The sequence below is a fragment of the Ammospiza nelsoni genome, chromosome 4 (assembly GCF_027579445.1).
Source record: "Ammospiza nelsoni isolate bAmmNel1 chromosome 4, bAmmNel1.pri, whole genome shotgun sequence".
NCBI classification, from domain to species: domain Eukaryota; kingdom Metazoa; phylum Chordata; class Aves; order Passeriformes; family Passerellidae; genus Ammospiza; species Ammospiza nelsoni.
This window is the reverse complement of record NC_080636.1, coordinates 24,116,877-24,141,441: the sequence shown is the minus strand read 5'-3', so window position 1 is coordinate 24,141,441 and position 24,565 is coordinate 24,116,877. Positions and strand designations below refer to the sequence as shown.

At 37.4% G+C, this 24,565-nt stretch overlaps 1 protein-coding gene across 2 annotated transcripts; it reads right to left on the bottom strand.

Annotated features, from left to right (window-relative positions):
* Positions 1 to 969: 969 nt before the first annotated feature.
* On the bottom strand, positions 970 to 10,296 carry TMEM33 (transmembrane protein 33). Of its 2 annotated transcripts, none has more exons than XM_059469844.1 (8): positions 10,224 to 10,296; positions 10,068 to 10,132; positions 8,648 to 8,742; positions 8,021 to 8,208; positions 6,991 to 7,058; positions 6,148 to 6,281; positions 4,122 to 4,205; positions 970 to 2,770 (listed from the first exon to the last, which is right to left on the bottom strand). In XM_059469844.1, exons 2-8 carry the CDS (start codon positions 10,122 to 10,124, stop codon positions 2,641 to 2,643), a joined length of 756 nt encoding a protein of 251 aa, XP_059325827.1. In that variant the 5' UTR covers positions 10,125 to 10,132; positions 10,224 to 10,296; the 3' UTR covers positions 970 to 2,640. The 2 variants fall into 2 exon arrangements, with proteins under 2 accessions (XP_059325827.1, XP_059325829.1); XM_059469846.1 differs by having other exon boundaries at positions 10,238 to 10,281.
* Between the last annotated feature and the right edge of the window lie 14,269 nt (positions 10,297 to 24,565).

The window sequence follows — 24,565 nt, the reverse complement described above, 5'->3', positions numbered from 1 at the left end:
CTGAGGAAACTCGATGTTATCACTTAGGCAGCTGAAAGGCTACAGTAAAAATCAAAGTTAATGCAAAGCACAGGTCAGTTGCCCTATTTATTTGGCTTAAACATTATTCTTACAACGTTGTTCCATGTTTTCTCAGCACATAAGAGAAGTAAGTTTTACCAGGCCACAAGCTGCTCATTTATCAAGCACAGCTAAGAATATGCTACTAGCAAAACCAAATCAAATCCCTTTTATGGAACTTCCTCCTCTTGGTTAACTTCTACTTCACAGCAAAGAGTCTTCCAACTCTTTACTCACAGCATTGTCATTCACTTACTCCTTTTAATCCTCCTCCTGCATTCATTGAGTTGGATCTCTATTTAGCATCCTTCAGTTACAGCTGCATTACACTGGATCCAGTTTAGACTCCTCTCTAATTCTGTACCACCATACAATTAAGGAACACTAGAATGCACCCATAACAGCAGTCAGACCACAAAAATTTGCTCAGAAGTAACATGTTATTTTGCTTACTGCAATTACAGATTTATTTGCCTTCCAATTCCAGGATGGGGGATCAACTTAGATGACCAAATTCATTTTTACATCGCAGTGGTGCCAACAGCTGAAGAGAATCTGATGTCACCATTCAGAAAACACATCATGCAACATGACAGAGGGTCTAGAATTGTGCTGAGAAACTGAAACAGTAGTAAGTAGGTCTAGACTTTTCTCTGATTAGATACCATTGTTGTAGTGCTTAGTCTTGGGTTAGATTTTGAAGGAAAAGTCATAAATTTTTGCACTTTAGAAGGCAAAAATTCCCTATAATTTAGAAATGCACAAGACATTATATCCCAATTCAGAAGCAGCAGTGGGAATATAAAAACATGTACACATACATACAGGACAGCATTCTGCTCAACTTCCAGGTTCAAGCATCAGTAAGTTGTGTTAAAGAGAGAAAATGAGCCTGAAGAGCCTAGCAAGTTACATTTAACACTCCTTTTATTGCAGTAGAAATTTTAGTTTTTATCAAATCCTCAAATTACAGGATATACACATAATCAATCTCATTGCAAGTCTTTAGCAGCTGTAGAGCATTAACTGCATGCAGTTGCTTCTGCAGTGTGCAAGTATTCTATAAACAGCTATCACATTCAGAGAGCAAGACAAGTAGTCGAAGAATATAATATTCAATTACCAAATGGTTCATCAGTACCAAGAGGTTGAGCAAAAAAAATGAAATAAGTTCATAAATACATAGCTCTGATCTAAAAACTAACACAACTGGAAAGTTGGAATGATATCCATATCACAAACTCAATAGTCACAGCAAAATACTTTGCTTCAAGACTGCTTTTGAAACTGTTTTCTCATAAAGTTTCTCTGACTGTGGAGGAATATTTGAGTGCTACAGAATTTTACAAAAGGCCAATGAAAGCTCTTTATGCAATTAGAATACTAACACTAACTACAGAAAATTCGGCAAATATTTTGCCTTGAATTTCTGGCAAGAAGTTGTGTTCACACAGTATTATTTTTCCATGACCTACCCTTCAGCTGCTGGGTGAATGCATAACCAGTGTTATTAATTTATGCACTTAATTTAATATTCATTTCTGTAGTCATGACACTGGCTTCAGATCAGTCATCAGATGGATTTATGCCAAGAAATCCTACACCCATTTGTTTCAGAAGCTGCCTAAACAGGTGCAATTCTTTATGCAAATTTCTCATCACAATGAGGGTCTCAGAAACTGGAATAACAATTTATACAGAGGTATCTACAGATTAATTTTCTACAAAGCTAACATGCTTCAATTACTGCAGTCTCACATATGTGTGGACACGCGATCAAATCTGCAATGACTGCAAATGTTACTTCATGAACATTGATTAGTTCATTTGAGACATGGTTAAAAGTTTAAGCATTGCATCTTAGTCTTAAAATCCTACAGGTCAGCAGTTTGGCTTGGTAAAACAACTTGTTATGACAAGAAAACAGTCTTAGTATTTCTTCCAACAGCATAACGTAAGATCATGTCACAAGGTAGAAACATGGGAGAGTTCTTTTAAAGTATTATGAATAAAAATAGCCTCTCCTTCACAAAGGAGTGTTATCTCTGTCAGCTGGATAGATTTTAATCCCTTGTGTTAACTTCAAAGTGAGCCATATTTCCACACTGAATCTAGCAAATTGGACAAAATAGTTCTACAGATACATTTAGTAAGCAGAAGAATACTGTCCAAAGTGTACTGCATAGGTATATGTATCAACTGCTAACCACTGGAGACATCCTAAAGTAGCTATAGTTCCAACTAACATAAACCTAGAGAGCACAGATCTCTTATAATAATTTTCAATCAATCTCAAACAATCCTTGATTTAAAAAAAACAAAACAAAACAACAAACTCGTATGATAGGGCATCTTTAGGTAGGATGCAGATACTTTTTTCATCAATTAACAATACAGCACGGTTAATTAAGTTTCTATTATTTGTTTTTGATATGCTAAATTTCATATTATCTCCAAGAAAAGCATTTATGTATTTTTATACAGCCTGGAGTGAAATCAGTGTAAAACCAGGAATTTCCAATCATCAGCAGAAGTGCCAGCTGCTCATAATGTTCACAAAACACGAGTGCCTGAATTTGGCTATGCAACAGTTGGTGCCAATCTGCTTATAAAGGAAATGCCACTGAGGCATAGTCTTCTTACAAAAACAGGGCACGAGGGCTTCGTTATTAAGTGTTCAACAACAATCCTGAGCTCGGTGAAGAGAGTCCTGAAAAATCAGATTTAAAGATAAAAATCAGTTATAAAATCCTACAGCATTTATCAGAAGTACTATCCACATATATCTTTTTCATTAACTTCTCAATATCACACTCACACATTTTAAGTTAAATTCCTTAGACCAACTCAGTACTGCTTCCAAGAGCTTCAGAATTCTTGACTTTTAAACATTAACATTTTAACTAACTCTATCCTTAGCTGGAAGTTACTGAGCTAGAGACAGCAGAAAAATTCCAGCTTCAAGAAAAAAACAAAAAACAAAACAACAAAAATAAGACTATAAAAGCTACACAAGCACTATAAAAAAGAGAAAAGGGGAAAATGCTTTATCACAAATAGTGTAAGGAGCTGGGAGGCTATTGTGTTTGTGCTACTTCTTGGCAATATCCAAGAACCCTGCACTGCAGAAGCAACTATTAGAAGACATACATGAGAAGTAAAACCCTTGGCACCAATTTCCCTTAAAACTACAAAAATGCCAACAGAAGCTTTTGGATAAACTAGTTCTACTGAATGTCAATTTTAGTACTGTACAGCCTAAATTATTTTTAGATACCAAAGTAGTAGAGCAACTTCATAGATGTTGTTGGTGTTGTTAAAAATAAATATATGTAGTAGGATGGAACCATTGATTTCTTACAAAAATAGGGAATAGAAGACAATTAAATTTATGATTCTCATACTTGTCTTTGCATATCGTGGCAGCCAAAGCCACTCTCTTGGCACTCTAGCAAGCCATTTTCTGATCCAGTAGACTGGAAAGTCTGTTCACAAAATCTTACACTATGAAATGCTCATAAGAAAATTTCTAAAAAGCACTCACCTGAGTAAACACTTATAGGAATATTTATGATTTCAAAGTCTAAAGCAATAAAATCTAAAGCTTGACCAACTGTCAAAATCAGTAAGGTTTTATTTCAAATACAATTAGCTTTATTTATGGATTTAACTAAAGATGGTAATGAACATGTTTAAGATCATCCACAGAAACTTTTTTCTCTCATTATTACACAAGTTTTTAAGTGCTACCTAGAATCTAAAAATAAGGATATCTCTCGGATAAGAAAGACTTCTATTCCCAAAGTGTAGTTTTAATTACACAAGTATGTTCTGAAAGCTACCATTCAAGAATGGTGGTACTTTTCTGATCACTTATATGAAATAAATCTAACCTTTAACCAACCATGTTTTATTTAGCATCCAGGTGTATTTCATATTCTATAACTGCCATTTACAGACAGAGTATTATGAGTTCTGCATTCATTTTAGAATGAGAAGTTTCTGAATGCCTAAGCACCATGCAGTTAAACACAAGCTTCCAAAATCAATTTAGCACTTACCGACAGTACGGATTTCGCCGAGAGGAGTAGCGTAATGTAAGAAACCTGTAGTAGATGAATGGCTGCAGCAGACTCCCTTGTCCACTGAAAGAGAATAGTTCACTAGAGATTACTAGTGACAAGCAAAAATCCAAAACAGAACACCAAACCCAAGGAATTTTTAAGAAAAACTTTTAAAGAAAAGCAAGTAAACTACATGGGCTTAAAAACAAGTTAAGATTTGGGTCATATTGGATCAGAAAATCTAGATCTGACAAGCAAAAGTACATAACTATACACTTACAAATGCAGAAACATTATAGAATAAAACTGCTCAATGAAGCAGTTAAAGATTTTTTAGTATTGATTTTATATTTATGAAATGTTTTTATATGCCTCATTTCTGGTGGTGTGCAAAGAATTACAGGAATGATGGTGGACACGTGTTCCATAGCAAGAAAACACTCGTTGGTAAGCCCAGAAACTGGCTGACATAAGCACTCCAGTTACAGTGACCCTGTTCCATCTAATTGCAGCACTTTGAATATCTGGACCTATTTCTAGCATCTTTTGCAAAACTTCTTAGAACACACTGCAGACAATTCCAGATGTATCATGAGACTATAATGCCAAGCTAATATCCAGTTATTTCAGTTACAGTAAAATTAGGCTTTGGTATTTCACAAAACTGCTGTTTGACACAGCTGTGCTGTGAAATAGTGGAAACATAGCACACAAACCATACACAGTGAAGCACAGAAATGCTCTAAGCTTTAGTGACTGAAGCCACTTTAAATAACACATTATTGAAAAATTATGTTTGAATTTAGGCATGATGGTAAGTAAGTTCCAGTAAGTAGAATTCCTTCAAGTATTAGCAGCATCTTTAGCCAAAAGAAAAATATAAAGTGAAAGTCAGCTACAAGAGGGAAGAAAGAGGAAATCTTGAAACCTATACAGTACTGACAAACAATTTAATATGCTACAACATTTAAAGAACAAAATCTCACAATAGCTGCATTTAGCAATTCAATTATTTTCAAGTTTGGCATATGACCTTTTACAAGCTTCAGTATCTACCAGATGACATATCAAGCAGCAATATTTCACATACTACATTCTCCACAGAGAGGCAAAAGGAAAAAGAAAAAGCTATACTAAGTTCAAAGCACTTGAAAGTTTCAGATACTGGATAGAGTGTATCTGTCAGCTGGTAAGTGGTCTCAGATGCAATGCAATCCTTGAGGGCTGAAGCATTGAAATGTTCAGCTGATACATCAAAAGATAAAGACAAATTATGCATCCTGTCCAAGAAGGTAAAGCCTCCTTTATGCTGTTTATGAGACCACTCATGAGAAATGTTCCCACTATGCTATAACTTAAATAGAACAAAGGCTGCATTCCCTCTCCAAATATTAAAAGGCAATGACCCAAACTTCTGTGACTGGCAGGTCATTATGCCTGTACAACTTCAGCAGGATTTCAACATGTTTGAGATCCCTAAAATGACTTCAACAGGCAACACAGCAAGAAAAATCAAACGGAATAAAAAAACCCAGAGGCGTCACTGCTCAGAAGCAGCATAGGAGAGAATGCAACCTACTCCTGCTTGCACATTTTTTGCATAATGAAACTTTGCCATTTAAATTTCAGGAATCTAATTGTCAAAAATAAGAGTTCACTTTTAGTGAAGCTGAAGATCTTAATATTCTACTAAACGAACCAAAATTAAACTTACTGAACAATGTGCTGATAGAAATGTAGGCGAATTCAAGTGTCACGCCTGAAAATCTCCCATGTGACTCATCACCCACACTATGAAAGGGAAGGTTTTCTGGTGCTCAGTTACATCATAGTGAATGCCTTTTGATGTCAGGATGTACCAACTTAAGAAGTCCAAGAATCACTTAAATTTTATTTGAAGTTCAAGCCTCTGTCAGCCAGAACCATACAAATGGAGTACTACGAGCCACAGAGAACTCATTTGCAAAAAGCAGTCTTGAGTAGCAAGTTTTTTAATTATTTAAATATTTACCATTATTCTTACCTGAAGAGCATAAAAACTGTAGCTGGCATCAGGAAAATTTCATTGCAAGCAATGAATTTTAGAATATTCTGTTGATTAGCACTCAGTTTCTCTAAGAGATTTCTCAAAAAGGGCAAACTATTTGAACTTCGTGCCTTTAAAGAAGAAAAAATTATTTACAGAAAACATAAAAGTTACATCTATCTCCATAAGTACAGAGAAAACAAAATGCAAACAATTGCTATTTACCACCCATTTCAACATTTTAAGACTTCATCACTTTTGAGATTAATATCCTAAGGAAAACTACGGGAGGCTTGGAACTCCATAATTTACAGAGTTCAATTAAAAGCATCAGATGTTGCAATTCTCTCACCCACCAATTTTAGTTTCAACTGCACAGAGACAGCCATGAGCCTTGTTCAGTCCACTAGGAGGAAGTGCCTATGATAGCGAGACAGCCCAGTCAGGAACACCAAAGCCTGGAGTTATGTTAACATGCACAAGGCAGTGCATTGAGCAGCAAGTCCAACTGACAAGTATTTTGCTTGCTAGTCTCACCCTGTAGTTTGTTACTTTATTACTGAAATAGAACAGTAAAATTCAGAGGCTATGGTTTAGCTTGAAAAAGACATGTCTTAAGTTTCAACTTAATTGTTCCACAGATTTTGTTTCCTTCAAAGAAAAACATTTGAAGAAAAATAATTAGTGAGAAAAATAATTAGCTGAGATTCTATATTACAGTTTCACTCTAATTCCTCTAATTCAGCCAAAGACAACCAAACCAGAGCTGCAACTCAAACCTGTTTATAAACCCCAAGAATACTAACTGTATTCATTGTAACACATACAGATCATACTTACATCAAGAACCTTCTTTGTGTATGTGGCAGCATGAAGCAAAGAGAACAGCAGAACTGGAAAAATACTCACTGAAGCAAGCCATAAGGAAAATTACAGGCTGTGCAAGTGCTTCATTCCTCCATGATGTTACACCAGTGGCAGCTTGATGGATCTTTGCAAAAGTTTGGCTGGAATGACCTATACTGGATGAAGATATGTCTAAGTCTACGACCTATATTTATAACTCTTCCTTCTGCTTCTTACACTTCTTTGCTATGCACTTTTATTACCTTCAAAATATGGGTGTCTGCAAGTATACAAAAGTATAACACACACCATTAGACAGCAGTGCATTTCTACTGAAATGTGTTCTCTCTGCACAGAAGGCACACCTGAGCTTACTGCTCAAAACCTCTGAAATACGTGTAGTCATATCTTTGGTTAAAATATGCTACAAAATTAATTTCTTTACCAAAGAACATGCAGTTGCCAGCCATTCTGATTTTACAGAGCAAGAATGTTGACATTTCTCTGCCAGAAGGATTTTAGGAGTAGGACATTAAGCATATATCATGTGGCGTTAAGAAATGTCAGCTCTGACATGTCACCTTTGACAATCCACAGGAGCAAATTTTGCAGACTTTTATCAGTTTAATAACTTATCTGAGAAAGTTACTACTAAATAATTATCTGTCTACATGATGAATGTCTACTACAGTGAGAAGACATGTATAAACCCTGCACTGGCAATAAATGAGATACCATCTTCCCCAAATATCACTGGAGGCTGGTCATAAAATCCCCCAAATTTAGGCCTCAAAAAAGAAAGTCTAAGTAGACAGAGAATGCAGTGCTCTAATTATAGAGCTGATTAAACTGAATATGGATCAATCAACATAAGCCTCTCATATTTTACACAGAGTATGTTCTATAAATAGCAAACATATCAAACTAGTTCAACTAGCTTTTCAAATCATGGCAAAAGTGATGAAAAGAAACATGTTTTTAACATATTTAAAAACATCAGCAGGATGACACAAGACAAGGATACTCGTAACAGGGTAGGAATTCACAAAGATAAGGGAGTACAACAGGTAATGGCAGCTGTCCTCCAGCAAAGCCTGAGCCAGAAAAGCCCTGCTCAGCTGGAAGTGCGGTAGCCTTTGGTGTAGTCGGAGGGCACTGGTGAGAGCATTTGCCAGCAAGGCACGCTGGTAAAAGCTTGCTGCTTCGTGCAACCTGCAAATCATCAGAGGAGATGTTACCATGAGAACCAAGCTCTACCTTCGAGAATTGCATCACAACTGAACAATGCCTGACGTATTTATTTATGTTATCGTACATAAGCACTATTCCCAGAAAATAACTCAAACGCTGTTTAACACTGACTTTACTGCAGGTGCCTAAGACAACTCAATATAATACTCCATTTACACACAAAAACATGCATTTACCACTACTTTACATTTTTTCAATATATTTTCCAAACATATCTACAAGTGTTTTAAACCAATCTAAAATCTATAAACTATTCTGACAAAAAGCATCTAAGTAACCCAAATAACAGCAATTTACCTTACATGAAAAAACAATTTCGTGCAAAGAGAATCTAGTTGTTTGTAAATATTTAAATTTATATTTCAGTATATAATATTTATATTTATATTTCGGTACATACCCTAGAAGAGGCAGGACAAATAAAGCTGAGCAGTAAACCGTGAACAAGCGGGAAATCCACATTGCTGTATCCAACTTGTTAGCCATCAGAAATTGCTACATTGGAAAAGAAAAAAAAAAAGAAAAAAAAATACCAGCCCCACCAGAAGTTGGTATTTTAATACTTGCATACAATGAACATTCTTCCCAACTCTATTAAATTTCAAATCTTTCTCCAACCTCAAATATAAGCAAATTATAGCTTGAAGCAGAAAGCTTTTTTTTTTTTTTTGTTCTGTAATACTTGGCTCATATGATGTTACTAGCTAGATCAAAAATAGTTCAGCTTCCTCAAAACCAAGAGGTTCCTTTGTACATTACAATTAAATACAGTGGTAAGAAATTCCAGAAAAATAGTTTTTCTATCCAAACATGCCTCACTAAACAGTCAGCTTCACAAATGTTATCATGTAGGGTCTCCAGACCTGACTGACTTTTGCTTCAAGGTTTCTTTTAGAATTCAATGCACAAACCTGAGGCTAAATCTCCACAATTCTTCCAATTGAAGGGGAAAAAAATACAGGGTCAGGTAAAACTAGCATAACCACATTACAAGGAAAGTGGCATCGTTTTGGCTTACATATTCCTGGCCTTGAAAAAGCAGAAAACTTTTCACAGCAATTCTGCACCTCTCTTCCCTAACCACTGCCCTCCTCAGTCCTGATATAGCCAAAGTGCCTTAAAGGCTCTAATGAAAGACAGAATGCTTTTGGCTCTATGTGCATCAGAATCTAAACAAGAGCTTCCTTCCTTCTGATAGAGTTCATACTTTTTTCCAAATCTGGACCAGCTTTTGAAGAATCCTCTTTTCCCCTATATGTCTAGTGCATCGCTATGGAATTGATCAGAAACCTACAAGCATCTTCATAACACGATTTCGTATCTTACATGCACAATATAACTACAGAAATGGCATGAAGCTGTGTCAAGGCTAGGTTAGATTATCAGGAAAAGGTTTTTCACCCAGAGTGTGTTTGGGCACTGGAACTGGCTCCCCAGGGAAGTGGTCACAGCACCAAGCCTGACAGAGTACAAGCCTTTGGACAACGCTCTCAGGCACACAGCGCGACTTCTGGGGCGTCTTGTATAGGGCCAACGAGCTGGACTCAGTGATTCTTGTGGGTCCCTTTCAACTCAACATATTCTATGATTCTGTGAAATACAGATGCTAGCACACGGAATTACTTTCAATTCAGCCATTTTCAAGAGCAGCGGCACACCAACAGCACGCTTTCGATCGGAAAGCGAAAGCTGCTCGCCCCTGCCCGCACCCGGGCGAGCGGTGCTCGCTGCCGTCCCCCCGGCAGGACCCCCCGCCCGCCGCCGGAGCAGCACCGCGGCCGGCCCGGGCTCCAGGCCCGGCAGCTCCGGCAGCTCCTTACCACGGCCCCGCCGCCGGCCCCGCCTGCCATGGGCCCGTTCTGCGTGGAGTCCGCCATGGCCGCACCTGCGGGGAGAGAAGCGCCTCAGTTTGCGGGACACGGGCGACCGCAGCCGCCGCCTCCCGAGCTCCCGCTCCCGGCCCGGCCGCGACCCACCGCAAGCGCCGCACCGGGCACGGAACACGCTCCGGCAGATCCACACTCCCGGATGCGGCCGGACGCCACTTCCCGCGGGCCGCGGGGCTGCCGGGCAATGTAGGCGGTGTCTGGGATGCTCCCGACGGCGCCTGGTGGCGTCGCGGGCCGGCGCTGGGAGGTGCGCGGGGATGGCCCGGCGGGAGCGCGGCTGCGATTGCGGCCGAGCCCGCTGGGCGGGACGCTGGTTCCTGCTCCGCTGTGCACAGCAGCCCGGACATCAGGGCTCGGCTCCGTCTGCAGGGTCTGCTCAGGGGCACTTGTGTGTGGTGACAGCTGCAGCAACAGTATTAGTGCTCGCTTCAGCCCCAGTTTGGGGAGTGTTTGCTCACTGAGGGCCGGCTGGATTTCCAGGGCTCTGGGTTTCCACAGCGGCCTGGCGAGGCTCAGTGCTGAGCATCAGCGATATGAATGGGAATCGTAGCGTCACAGGACCCGTGTGGGGTGCTCCGCAGTTCCCGGTGCTGCGGTGGCCCAGTGGTGTCACACAAAACCGGTGCAAGGTTGTGCCCCTGTGTTTCAGTGTCATTGCTTCCCTATAATGTAAAAAGACGGGGGTAAACCGCACCTCTTCAAGGCCACGTGAGCCTAAAGACTGTCAGTGGTATTATATTAAAAAGCAGGATTTTTGAAACAAGTTTCTGAAATCTTTGGTCAATTATCATCAAATCATAAATTAGGGAGCTTCACTCGGGTACAGGTATATCAGCCACCTCTGACAGAAGGATGGCACAAAGCAGAAGCAGCCTTCTGTTCGGTCTCCAACATGTAGCTTATGTAATTTGCAAGGTCTTGGAAAGGTTTAATCCTCCCTTCATTAATCTTCCCCTTGCCTTTAATATTGATGGGTTTTTAAAATTATTTGTGCCGAATAGCTATGTGAACATGTTTCTGTTCTCATTTGGAAGTCTATAACTCGTCTGAAGTGGCATCAAACCAAAATGCAGGCCTGGTGACTGACACCTTTGACTTTTGGCTGCTGTGGCTTCGTGTAGTTGTGCGTCTGGCTTTCTCTCAAGGATGTGCAGCAGGTTCCCCCTCCTGGCAGCACGGGTTTCAGGACAGCAAGCGTCTGCTCCAGGTTCTAATCGTTCCCAGAGGCTTTCAATTCAATTACTCTTTAACAGCCAGAAAGACATATTCCTGTCACCAAGGATGCTGGGAATCAACATCTGCAATCATCCTTATTTCTGACTTATGGTAATTAAACCTGAAGATTGATTGGAAGATGCTCAGGAAGAATGTGTAATGAAGTAGGTTGACAAGAAAGGAGCAAAAGAGTCAGTTGATAGGGATTCTAATACCATAACAATGGCAAATAATCTAAGCAATCTTAGGCTAGTTAACACTTTTAAATTGAAAATGCAGAACCTGATTTCCCACTTCTCTCCCAACCATTCATCTCTCATTTAGGTGACTGTGAAGTAGATGCAAGAACTACCTCCTACTTTGAGTTGATTTTTCTGCAGGTGGAGGAGACTCTACTAAACAGCAGTAGGGAATTAGGATTCTCAGTGTGTCTGCTGGGCATTCTCAGGTGTGTAATAGAGACTGACAAACATTTATGCTAAACCAAAATTAAGACTACAAATATAGCCCAGTAAATTCAAGTTGAACCATTTCCAGATTACTATATTTCAAAATGAAATATTGATATATCCAGGAGATTTGTTTAGATGTAACTGAAACATGAAAACCACTGAATGTTTAACTGAAATGTCACAAAGGGATAAAAACCTTGCCAGTGTTCAAGATTACTTGTATTTCTTAAATGAACCTAGGATGACAGCTACATGTCTTTAGCAAGAGTGCCTTTTCATTTCTAAGCACTTGTAATTTAGGAAGTGCTCAATGCACCTTTATGCAAAGCATTAATTTTTAGATTCTGGTTTGGTCTCTTGGTCATAACAGCAAAAGTTGTCTTTGATAATTTTGCCTTAATTTCATTTAAACAGAATGTTAAAGCATTATTTATTTCTGAAAGTTCATGGATTAAAAAAAATCATATTTTGGAAGATTTAATACAAAATGTCCCTCTTTGCCCTTTGCAACTAATCCCCTTTTCCTTCATACCAATCCTTGTTCTTCTTACTTTCCCCTTTTGTTTTGCACCTCTTGTTGCTTCTTGTTCGATGTAGTCTCTTCTGTCGAGCACTTCAGACCATACTACTGTTTAGTTTAACTTGCTCGAAGACATAAAATTGTATTTTTAGAAATCAAGTGTCAGCTCTTGGCTCCTCCTTTTCCCAGTTCTCCTCTGCAATGGCATTACTGGTTGAGCCGAGAGGAGGAGCAGAAATTGATCTGTGTGTTATGAATGATTTTGTTTCCAACAGTTGTAAGAGGATTCTTCCATACCATCAAGGCCCTCGTTTGCTTTCATTGGTAATTGATAGATCAGATATTTATAAGAGTGTCATTGTAATTGCTGAGGACTTACCTACCTCATTAGCAGTACAGTCCCATTTTCCCACTGTGGCAGTCCAACACAATCAGCACAGACACAGCTGAAATTGTAACTAGCACTTCCATGTTTTCCCCCCAAAAATTTATACACCTATCAGAATATTACTGACAGTAATGATACCTGGGAGCAGCTTGCTCTTAATTTAAAAAGTTATGGATGCAAAGGCATATATTTTGACCTTTTATGCCCAGATGAATACACCTACTTCCACTAATCTGTTTGATATCTCCTGGGAGAAAAAAAAAGCACCTTTTTATGCAGACATAAATTAGTATGTCTGCAAAATCAGTCACACATTTTAGAACTGTATGGAAGAAAATATGATTGCAGTGCTTTGCGTTTGTTTAGCAAGGCTGAGACTGAAAGGATGAGACTCTCCAGAGGCAGTGCAAGTTTACTAATGCTCACATCAGCATTAATTAGATGAAGTTCAATGAAGACTTTAGGTCAAAAAAGTTAGTAATATACTTGTAGGCACACAAGCAGTAGCATATGGATAGAAATGGAATATATAACTCCAGAGCCAGCATTGCCAGTTTTCTTAGTCACTATGTGTTTTCAGATGAAATCATATGCAAAACTCCAGAGACAATCTGAAGCCAGTTTGAATATCCAAAGAAGGCTCTGATGGTGTTCAAATTAATTACTGAGAACCTCATTACAGACACTATGGAAATACTTTATAACAGTAATTCTTTGTCAATGCATTTTGAAAGCCAAAATAAATACTTTATAGAACTGGTATTTTGCATTAAAGGTTGTTTAAAATTTGAATTTTTTATTGTCTTTTTAATAACATCACCATCACAAGCATGCAATCTCCAGTGGCATCAGTTCTCAATCATTTTAAGAGATGATGGCATAGCATTGTTTAGGTGGTGTTCATCACCTTGCAGCAAGGGGCACTTGAGGTTCAAATAATGATTTATCTCTTTTGTCCCTGATTTGAAAGAAGGTACTGTTGCTAACATCTGTATGCAGTTTTTATTTATTTCAAATAAAAGAAAGAACATTCCTCCAAGATCGATAGGATTACAGTTCCTCGTTGCCAAACTAGCTCCATTATTTGTATCAGTAGTGTATAATGCAAAGATAAAATAAGTTTTTATGCAAAGTTCTAATGAACAATTAAGTTCTTGTTTGAGGTTATCTCAAGCTGCCTATCCAAATCTCAAGAAACAATAAAGGACATTGGGTAAATGCCTGTTACATTTTTCAGAAAAAGAAACAGAAGTCTTCTGTCTCTACCAGATTGCTTTGTGATTTTTGCTGGATGGTCTGTAGCAATATCAAATATGTTCTTTTTTCTTTTCCTTCACAGCTGGAGTTTCCATTTACTCACCCTTCCTGGAAGCATTACCCTTTTAATTACTGAGTCTGTGCCAAAACAGTGAAAAAGAGAAACCACAGTTTTTGAAGATGTGTGAAATAAATGTGCAAAATTCCTTACAATCGCTTTCTGTGTCAGCATTTCATAACTCCCAGCATTTTGTTATATCCCTATGTTATTAAATAGATGACACAGAAGCTTCAAGTATAAACTTAAGACAGTACATAAAGAAACATGATAACTTTATGTATGTGTGTTATAGGATTCAAGGCATGGCACAAGGATTGTCATGTGATTAAATCAGAGAGCAGCCTTGCCAGTGTGTTTTATTTGAAATGTCTTACCCATCAAGGACATGAAAAATATTGAAAATTTAAGAATGGAAAGGAAGATAGGTAACTGTTCTTTTAAAAATTAATTAAAGGAAGATTAGGAAGATTTTAGAAATCTGCAGCAAGAGACCATATCAACAAATGGAGGAACATAGTGAATTATAGATGTAAACTTTCGACTACCTGTAGTGTTTGATTATAAGTACCACAGCAGGAGAGATTGATAAGCATCTTGCAAGCTCAGAGGAGTATCTGAAAGTGTATTGATCAATGCTGAACTCAGTACTGGGCTGCTGGTAAATGGCTTCCTTATCTCATACTGATCACAGGATACAATGGAGGAATCAAAAGAGGATAAAGGACAAAACCCCAAATCTGTGAGCTTTCCCCAGAAGTTCTGTTGCAATGCAGAGAATGTTAGCTCTATCTATGCAGAGAAATGTGAAATGAAGTCATTCACTTTTTAAACTGCTGTCTGTTACATGATCTGAGCAAAATCCCATCAAGATTGATGTAACACTTAACATGATTCTGCACTAATAACTAAAAACTAATAACACTGTAATCTGTGGTCCTGTTTTCTTCAGCAGAGACATTATTATTACATTCTGCCGCTCATTCAGTGCAAGCAGAAGTTTACAGATAAATGATTAGGGTTGCAAGCTGTATAAACTGAATAAAAATGAACCACTGAGAAATATTTTTGCTTTTATCTGAAGGTGACAAAGCCAAAGATGTCTTTTGACAAAAGTATGCCAGGCAGTATGTTGGGAATCCCATCCCATTCACATACAAAAGTTTTCTCACACAACTGCAACAAATGGGCTGTACTTTTTTGTTCTCTGCACCCACAAAGCTGCCTCTGGCTTCATTTACAAGCATCTTTAGATCTTGGATCATGTCTGTCTGCATCATCTGTACTCTTACCATCATTATAGATGTCCTAGGCAGTAAAGGTATACAGGTATAAATATAAGAATTTATTAAAATTAGAGGAGGCTTCAGAGAAAAGCTTTAGATTTTGGATAGCTTTTTACACAATCTGGTATGTTTTACCAACCAGGGTAAGTTTGAGTGATCTCATTTATTATATTGCATAAATTGTGCTTGATCTTTTAATATATACTCCAAGTGCTGAATTTTCAAAGGCACTTTGCAATACAGATAAACTCAGAAATCAGAAAACTTTCTGCATTCTTCATGAGATCCCATTCAGAAATTCAGTCACAGAAAACTGGATGGGTGATTACATGATAGGAATGTGTAGAAGTATTTTTAACAATTGATATTGGATATTAAATTTAAAGCACAGTCAACTGACATGTCCACTGACATGTTCCACAGATATTTTATTGCTTATTTTGGACGTGGGGATATTTTTATTCATTGGTGTTTTTTCATTCGCAGCATATCCAATTCCAGACATAGCAGGCAAGTGTTCCAGTTTATAAAATTATTCTCTGTATTTTTAGTTTTATTCTATATAGTTTAGTTAGATTAATTTATTATCATTGCCAAAAAAAGGTATATGCATATTTTATCCAGCTGGTTTTTGTAGCCACTGATAATCAGTAACAGCTTAAAACCTAGAAAAGATAAAGAATACATGGAAAGACAATCAGGTTAATTCAATTTGTCCTTCCAAACACTCATAGGTAAAGTCCATCCATTTAAATCTGATTTAATCATGTGCTGAAGTGGCATGAAATTGAATGAAATCAAGCTGTCCATAGCCCAGAAGATGTTCTTACTGAGATATAAAAATCCTCAAGGATACCAATTAGTCAGATAGTCTACTTGATAAGTCAAGGATAAGTTTCTTGCTCAGAAGAAGAAAGCTTAAAGCTTCTGATTTATATATTGACCAGAGTGACTGGTAATGGAAGGATATTCTTTGAGGCTCATAGCTTTTTATTGAGTTCCGTGCTGTGACTTTTGCAGAAATGTCCTGTCTAACACTTCTGCTTTAGTAATCTTTGTTTGTTTATATAGAGTCAGTAGTAATTACTTCATTGGGAAGGTAAAATACAGGGAGGTTCGAGTTTAAGGGAGATATTTGGCATTTACACAAGGAAAATTGTAAGCAATCTGGAGAGGGTCACAGGTAAAACAAAGAGTTAAAAACAGAGCAAGATTATTGACATGTATGACAGCTTCTGAAATTGAATAGTTAATGTATTATCAGTCAGTGACTTGGAAAGAGAAACACAAGGAACTCAGTCTATGGCTATAGAAAACTGAGTACACTCATTCTTAGCTTCTTCACTGAAGCTTAATGGGACTTTTGGTGAGTTATGTTATTTATTCTTCCTGATAGGAATTTCAATCTGCTGCACAGTTCTGAAAAGTAAGCAAATTCTCCTAATTGAAAGATAAACCAGAGATTTAAAAAAAAATATTCTTTAAGTTTGCTTTACATTACAGTTGGTCCAAGACTGCTACAAATAGTTCTCAGATGGCACCTTTGCTTTAATCTTCATGGATGACATTAGGAAGAGGGTCTTTATTAAAAACCTTGAAATATTAAAAACTCTGGCAAGCTCATCACATGATTCCTTCAGTCTTTTATCTACAGCAAGAAACAATGTGCAGATGTAACATTTAAATAATTCTGACAGAAGCTGGAAAAAAATTCTGGAAGTTCACCCAATGTGACAAAATTCAATGACTGCATGGATAATATCCCAGGAAAGATGCTTAAAGGAAAAGAAACCCAGACAGTTCTCAGTATGATTCTCTGTCAGCCCATTGAGGAGACAGAAGCTATGAGAAAATGCCCTCAGCAGATAAATTCGTGATGAGGGAGGTAGGAAACAGGGGAAGATGTTTGGCCACTAGGAGTTATTCATTATAAGGATTTGGGCAGCTTTCTAGGATTATGATCAACATTGTGGGAGAAAAAGAAGATGGGAGAAGAAGATAAAAAAGGGAGAAGTTTAATTTGTATACTAATTTTAACACAATTTTTAGAAATCCGCCAAAACCAGAGAAATAGAGGTATTAAAATAGCTAAAGAAATATCAGTCTAGAGAAGGTTGAGTTGTAAGAAGAAAGTTGTAGCAGGCTTAGTGACAGGAATGTGATTGACAAATGAGAGATGAACAATAAGAAATGAGAGAATAATTTACATGCAGCAGGATATGAATCTGTATCCTTGAAGATTTTCAAGATTCAGCTATAGTCCTACTTCAAGGGGGTACTTGGACCACCTAGTCCTGGGATCCCTTCCAAACAATATTTGTTTGATTTTGTACAAAGTGAGAATCTTAAGGAGCAAAAATGAAGGAACTGGAACAACTGGTGATGGGTGTGACACCCACCATGGTCAGGATAGCAAATACCTCATGGAGTAGCACACGTTGTTAAGAGGTACGGAAGGATAAGGAGTATTAAAGATTCATAGGAATTAAAGTGATGAGTAGCAGTGGAGGTTAATAACAGAATAAATGTTTTAATGAATTCCATCATTATGAGAAGTGTTGATTTCTAAGATACAGGCACTAGAATATAGTTATTTGTATTCATACAGTACAGCTATTCTGAAATGCTACAGCTCACAAACTTCCTCATCAATACTGCATCAAAAAGATGAGCTGCTGCACCAATCTTGGGTTTGGAAATAAAAAATTTCTATTATAACTATTTGTTGAAAATAATATTGGACTAAACAATTTCAAGTTGATATGGTCAAAAATAAGTTGAATAAACAAAAGATATTTCTCTAAGCTTTTTATATTTTACAAGAATATCCGTCAATAAATTAAGTAAATTACCAGTGATGTCATCCATGCAGAGAAATTCAATTAAAAGTAAAATAAGAAAATAAAAAATTATATATGCTGCACCAGAATGTCTGCAATCCCTTCCCCAGTCTTTAAAAAAGGCCAGGAGGGGAAAAAAAATCTCAGTATTAGGGAGTGTAGGCTGGTGACATATATTAAAAAAAAGGGAACTTAAACAGATTAAAGAGATTTGTATTTTTCAGAGGCATAGCAGATTTTATGAGAGGACAGTAGAAGAGAATTGCTCTGTATTAGGTAGCAGCAGGACAGGCATGCAATTAGTTAGGTTGAAGTTGATATAAAAATAAAGGAGTATAAATTGCTAATCATGTATTTAGAGTAGAAACAAGAAGAATCTGTAAGATCCTTACAGTGAAAATAGTGGAATTAAAACATCTAAATACTCTTAAAATGCAGTTTAGTAAATTTGTAGATGATTCCTTCTGGGAATCGTTCCAGATGATTCCTTCTGGGATGCTAAGAACAAAGTCTCTGAATCATCCATAGAGGGTTGGAATCAATTTTACCCACTCATTGGGAGGCTGGGAACAGCATCAGCCATGATTGTTTTTACTATTTCGTTTTAAAGGACACTGTGAACAAACCCACAAAATGAAGAGGATTTCAGTGGTTAGTGCATCCTTTGAGAACTGCTGCTGCTAGTGCTGCCACACTAAAACTCTAAATAATTATTAATTTTTCATAGCAAAAGTGTTTCTCCATCATGCATATTTATTCTTTCATGATTTTATTTTAATAATCTCAGAAATGTTGCAATTCTGCAATTTCTGAGAGAAAACAATTTTGCAAGATATCTGTAAAAAAGCATCTCTGAGGTTCTGTGACTAAAATGAGATGGCATAGTGGATTCCATAGTCAAACAATTAAAATGTCCCTAAAAATTTGCCCCCAGCTTTCAAGCGGGGGACAGAATCCTCCTAGAAGTGTCTAAAAAACAAGTCACAAGGCATGAGAACAGTCTGCCAATGCTGTCTCCAAGCACAAGGTAAGATCTTGACTTTTGTCTGAATTTCCAAACATCAATCTCCCAAACTTCACTGAGTTTCCAGTCATTGGCTTCCTTTTGGATCTCTTTTGGGCACCAAGAAAGTCAGCCCCTCATTCATCAGCTTCTCCTCAGGAGCACATGGATGCTTTGGACCTGGGCACTGATGAGCTGGCAGCCTGAAATATGGACAGAGAGCAGTCACAGAGCTTGTCCTCTTGAAATTCACAACAAAGATGTGACACTTTTGGCCAGGACACCAAACATTCATTCAATTAACATGGTGGAGTTGCCCATGACTCAGATGAGGATGCTGTCAGAATTCTAGAGTTCAAAACATGGTAACCATAAAAGGTCTTGACTGTTCACAGAACCTGCTTCCTCAAGAATGGTTTCTAGTGTGTCTGTTTTTATGAAGACCTTGGCTCAAAAGAAACAAAAAGATGTTTTTCCAGAAAAAAAAATGAATATTGATAACATTTGCTAGTCTAATGACCTTACTATGCCCTAGTGGCAGTGTACACTTCTAACTCTTAAACATGATCTGTATTTTTTACAACAGTTTTATACCAGAGGTGCCTCAGGCATAAACAATAAAATTATTTTCACCTGTGAGCATCAGCTCATGCAACAAAATAAAACTTGTGTCAATCAAATATTTATTTGTCTTGGCTTTACATATGCTTTCCAGAGGATTTATCATGTAGCAATAGAACTGGAAAATAATTCAGAAGTAAAACATGGATAAGTAAAAAAATAATATAATTAAGAGTTTGGAGATCTTCCTGTGACTTTTGATTAATGTTAAAATTATGAGTGAATCATCAGGTTAGTACATTTCTATTCCTAAAGTGGTTCTACCTTTAATTAGAATATAATTTAAAATAGCCTTGTGATACATGAAAAAAATCAGCCTAAGAAAATAAATCGATTGTTGTCCTCTTTACTTGGTCAAATACATGGCTATCATGAGGGCACAAATATCTTTTATTTCCTCCTGTCAGGGTGATATCCTGTGTATTACTGCATGGCCCAGAGAAGAGATGAGATGCTGCAAAACTGATGAAAATAAGAATGGAGGACCAAATAGCAGGTAAAGGGAAAGTCATGGTTAGTGGTCAAATATATTATTTTATGCCAAAAGAATAAGCTGGGTTTTCACATCTCTTCTGAAGATACCACACCTTGCTCAGCAAGAGATAGCAGGGCCAGAAGACAGATCTGTTTTCATTATGTCCCTGTCAGTGCTGGAATACCTCACAATTGATTCTGTTGTGATAACAGCATCATGTCAGACAATTCAAGTCTTCCTCTCACTAAACTCCAGTGAATGAACCTCAGTAACACAGCAAACCAGTGGTGACCTTGGTTTTGAAATACATTTTGTTATTCTGGAGTTAATAAGAGAACTCTTACACAGTAAATGGGTGATGAGCATGGGTGAATTTCTTGTTTCTGCAGTTTTCTCAGGGTTTGGTTTACTGGAGATTTAAAGCATTATAATCTGACAGTTTTATTATTCTATGTGTACCGAAAAATTTAACTCCTACCATGCCTTTTAAGTAAGGTGATTTATGATAATCCAGATGTCTAATTATCCAGAAACTGGATTATGTCTACTCATTGGTTTTGAAAACTAAGTAGACCAGTACATTTGTACAATTTCAGTAAGTACTAAGAGGTGAACTTACCTTGGTTGATATGAACCCACCTACTTCAGTCAGGGCCTCAGACTGCAAAAACCCAGGAACAAAAGAGAAAACATCAAGATTTCTTTTAATCTGAGCAAGTGCAGCATTCAACACAGTCTCAATAGCCTCATTTGAGGCCTTTAGAGGTAGTGCTTACAAAAGCAATAAAACACAGAACAGTGATGACTGCAAATAGTACGTTCATCATTTATTGTATAATTATCTCATAAAATTTCACTGGAGACCCTCAAACTAAGATTCTTCTTGTTTAAAGTATAAAACAATCTAACACTGCTAAAAAGGTCACTAGAAATGAATAGTGAATAATATTTATTACAAGAAGGATAATTAGGAGATGAATTTTATATATTGAAGGACTTTTTCAGTGGTGTTGGCATCCCAGTATTTCTGGCATCTGCAGATGTCGAATTGCATGATATCTTGTAGGAATGGTATTTCTCAAAGAACAGCAAAGTTTACTAGGAACCAGAAATAGTGTGGGGGGAATTTCTTCTTAAAGTCATAAGAGAACTTTCATGCTATTTATCTATTCTTTTGCAAATGGAATACTCATGCCATCTAATCACGACTTCCTCAGATTCTGCAAGACCAATAAAAGGGGCACATTGATATCCAGTGAATAGAAATACAGTATTGCATTCTGGATTTTATCTGTTCTGTGCATTCTTTATATTCAACCCATAATATTAAAAGGTTGTTTTCATGAACCTAGCTTGCTCAGTCACTAGTCATCTGATTTTGCTCTGCTCTGGAGATCAATGTGAATAGTTTTTCTTTCCTATTTGAATACTGAATATCAAGCCAACTAGTTTGAGAAATACTTTAAATTATGTCTACCATATGTATTAGTTATACATGAATAGAGACAGTGTTTCAATTTCTATCAGTTGCTGAAAGCTTTTTCAGTAATGCTATCAGCTGAGATCAATTTCAGTAAAGGCATTAACACCTGGTATCAAAGTAAACCTTTATTTTGTGAAGAACAAAATTCCTAAGGCTAATACTAAACAGTTTACTTGGTCTTAATCTTTGATTTAGACTATCTACTGGTTTTGAAACCAGGAGTGAAAATCAACTTAGTGGTTTTCCTACTTGTTCCTTGTAGATATTTGTCAACAAGTCTCCACACAATTCAGTGTGTTTATCAATCTAAAAGTAAAAATAACTAGAAAAAACCAAATATTTTTCTAGACAAAATAGAATTTGGGTGATGGTTTAAACTATCACAAGAACCTGTGTATGAGGAGGTTCAATTGTAAATCATTAGGTGAGAAAGAAACCCTGTGCCTTATTCTATTATCTGTTATGAGGCTGCTGAAGGATATCCTTACAAAAGGTGATGGCAGTCCTAATTCAAAGGCCTATCTGCAAACTTACTTTTCCTATCTATTTCAGGAAGTTTGGACTCCTGGCCTCTCTCTGCAATCCGTCCCACAGAGCCATCTGGCAGTCCCTAGATGAGGTTGGATTGGACCAGCATAGAAGGTATCAATTAAAGTTTTAAAAGATTCATGTGCTGAATCCACTGCATCATTTCTCATTGCACCAGAAATCCAGGATAGTCAGGATGATGCAGAGGACATTTAAGCTGTTTAGAAAAAAAGATTCATAAAGTGAATTTGAGCAGTTGTGATAGACTGACCATACTACCAGTTCCTCTTTCAGTCCTTGTTCTGCTTTAGATTACTTCCATAAATTTTCTTCAAAGAGAATCTGTAAAGGAGACAGAAACCAATGTGGACAAATGTTATTTGGTCATTTGGAGTCAGTCATACTGCCTAGCCCCTTTAAATTTAGCAGTACGGATTACCTGTCCTGTGAGGGTTTTCAGAGACACTGGTACACCGTCTGACTTATCCTGAGCAAACAGTGCTCTTGCCCATTACAAACACTAAGAAGCTGTAGAGATAACAGAAATGCTGTATTCTGATCCTTTTTTTCCATATCCATACCATCCATGAGGCTCAGGGTGGCTTTATTGATGGAACATTTTAACTGGGAAAATCAGCACTGTCAATTCTATGCAGTTCCTGTAAGTTTCAAAAGAAATTTCCCAGCACAAAGGAAATTCTTGTTCAAGATCATAACTGGCCTTAATGAGCTAATAACTGCTGTACTAATTAAAGACATTTCTGCTGCAAGATTTTTTTACAAAAGCTATAAGCAAACTAAAACTTATTCATACTCTAAACTCTGATTCTGTCAGAATGGAATTAGTTCCTCCTGAATGTTTAACTGCATGGCAGGAAATAACTTGGTCCCCTCAAAATTAATCACATAAGAAGAAATTGCTTCATTTTTCAGCTATTTATAAAAGATACTATGAGAAAATTGCTGTCAACATAAGTAAATAAAGTTGGCCTGTGTCTTTTTTCTGGGCATACAGATAAAATATACAAACCCTGCCTATATACCCTGCCAGGACTGCTTATTAGGAGCAGCCCCAGGTACATATTTTCCTCCAAAATAACATCCATCCCTTGGAATGGGCCAAAAGGCTGCCAATGAGCACTGTAAAAATTGAATAGGTCTGGGCAAATATACAGCCCCCTTAGATATAAAAATTACTCCAAATGTTACTCAAAACTAAATAAAATCACATGCAATTGCAGTGTTTTGTCTTTAATTCTTGCAATCAGTCTGGCTATCGCCACACACAAAGACCAGCCATATTCTGCCATCAAGCTGTCCACAAGCTCTTTTTACCAGAGAAAAACAGGCTTATGATCAGATATATTTTCCTGAGATGCTGCAGAATACACAGCCACATAATTGCATTATACCTCTGCTCCTGACTGTAAGCAATGAACCTGGCAAGGCAGGGTTCTGGGCTAACTGTCCTAATGGGCCATTTCAGTTGCTTGTTTTCAATAAAAAACTTTCTGCATTGTATACCAAGATTTAGGGTCCAAAGAGAATGTTATTAAGCTTGATAGATTTGTAGTCTGTTCCAGCAGTAACAGACTTAATGTAATATGGCAAATTTGGAAAGAAATGTAGGTTATTTCAGTTGTATATTCCAAATATTTGCATAGTTACAGCCAAAATATCTGTCTGTAACATATTGCTGAAAGTGGCTGAGAAAAATGCTCACTCCTTCCTTCCCCTGCCCCTTGACAATTTTTTGTCAAGGATGGGGAAGGTAGGAGAGACACATATTTTAATAAAAAATATGCATGGTTCACCTTTTCCTTTTTTTTTATTTTTTTTTTTGTATATTGAAAATTATTGGATACAAAATAATTTGTTTGTTTCCTGGATGTTTAAGTGAATATTAGTCTGGAAATAAGGGAGTATGCAGTCTATTAAGTACCATCTGTCTCTGCACAGAAAGCTGGTACAGAAGACCAATGACTAGATTATCAGCTTTAACTGCATCTGGTGGAGGCCCTGAAAAGAGCCTGAGGTGAAATTAGAGGAATGTGGTGGAGGTGCAGATCCAGCTTGTTCTGTGCTCCGCCACCAGACCCTGCTTCTTGGGAAATCAGGGTGGGGAGATAGCTAGTTTGTGTCAGCAGTGGTTACCCAGGAGGTGCCCATAAACAGAGGGGAAGTCCTGAAATGCTGGTAAACAGATTTATATGCCAGCAGAGAAAATGCAGTTATCTGTATACTTTAGGTACTTTGGCAGGTTTTGTGGAGGGCAACACATGTTCTGGGTCACAGAGGGGAAG

Excerpts from the sequence above, each read along its gene's own strand:
- TMEM33 (XM_059469844.1), bottom strand. The coding sequence starts at position 10,124 with ATGGCGGACTCCACGCAGAACGGGCCCATGGCAGGCGGGGCCGGCGGC. Across the intron at positions 8,743-10,067 it reads GGGCCGGCGGCGGGGCCGTG|CAATTTCTGATGGCTAACAA; the intron begins GTAAGGAGCTGC and ends TTTCCAATGTAG. Across the intron at positions 7,059-8,020 it reads GAATTCCTACCCTGTTACGA|TGAGTATTTTTCCAGTTCTG; the intron begins GTATCCTTGTCT and ends GGCTTGCTTCAG.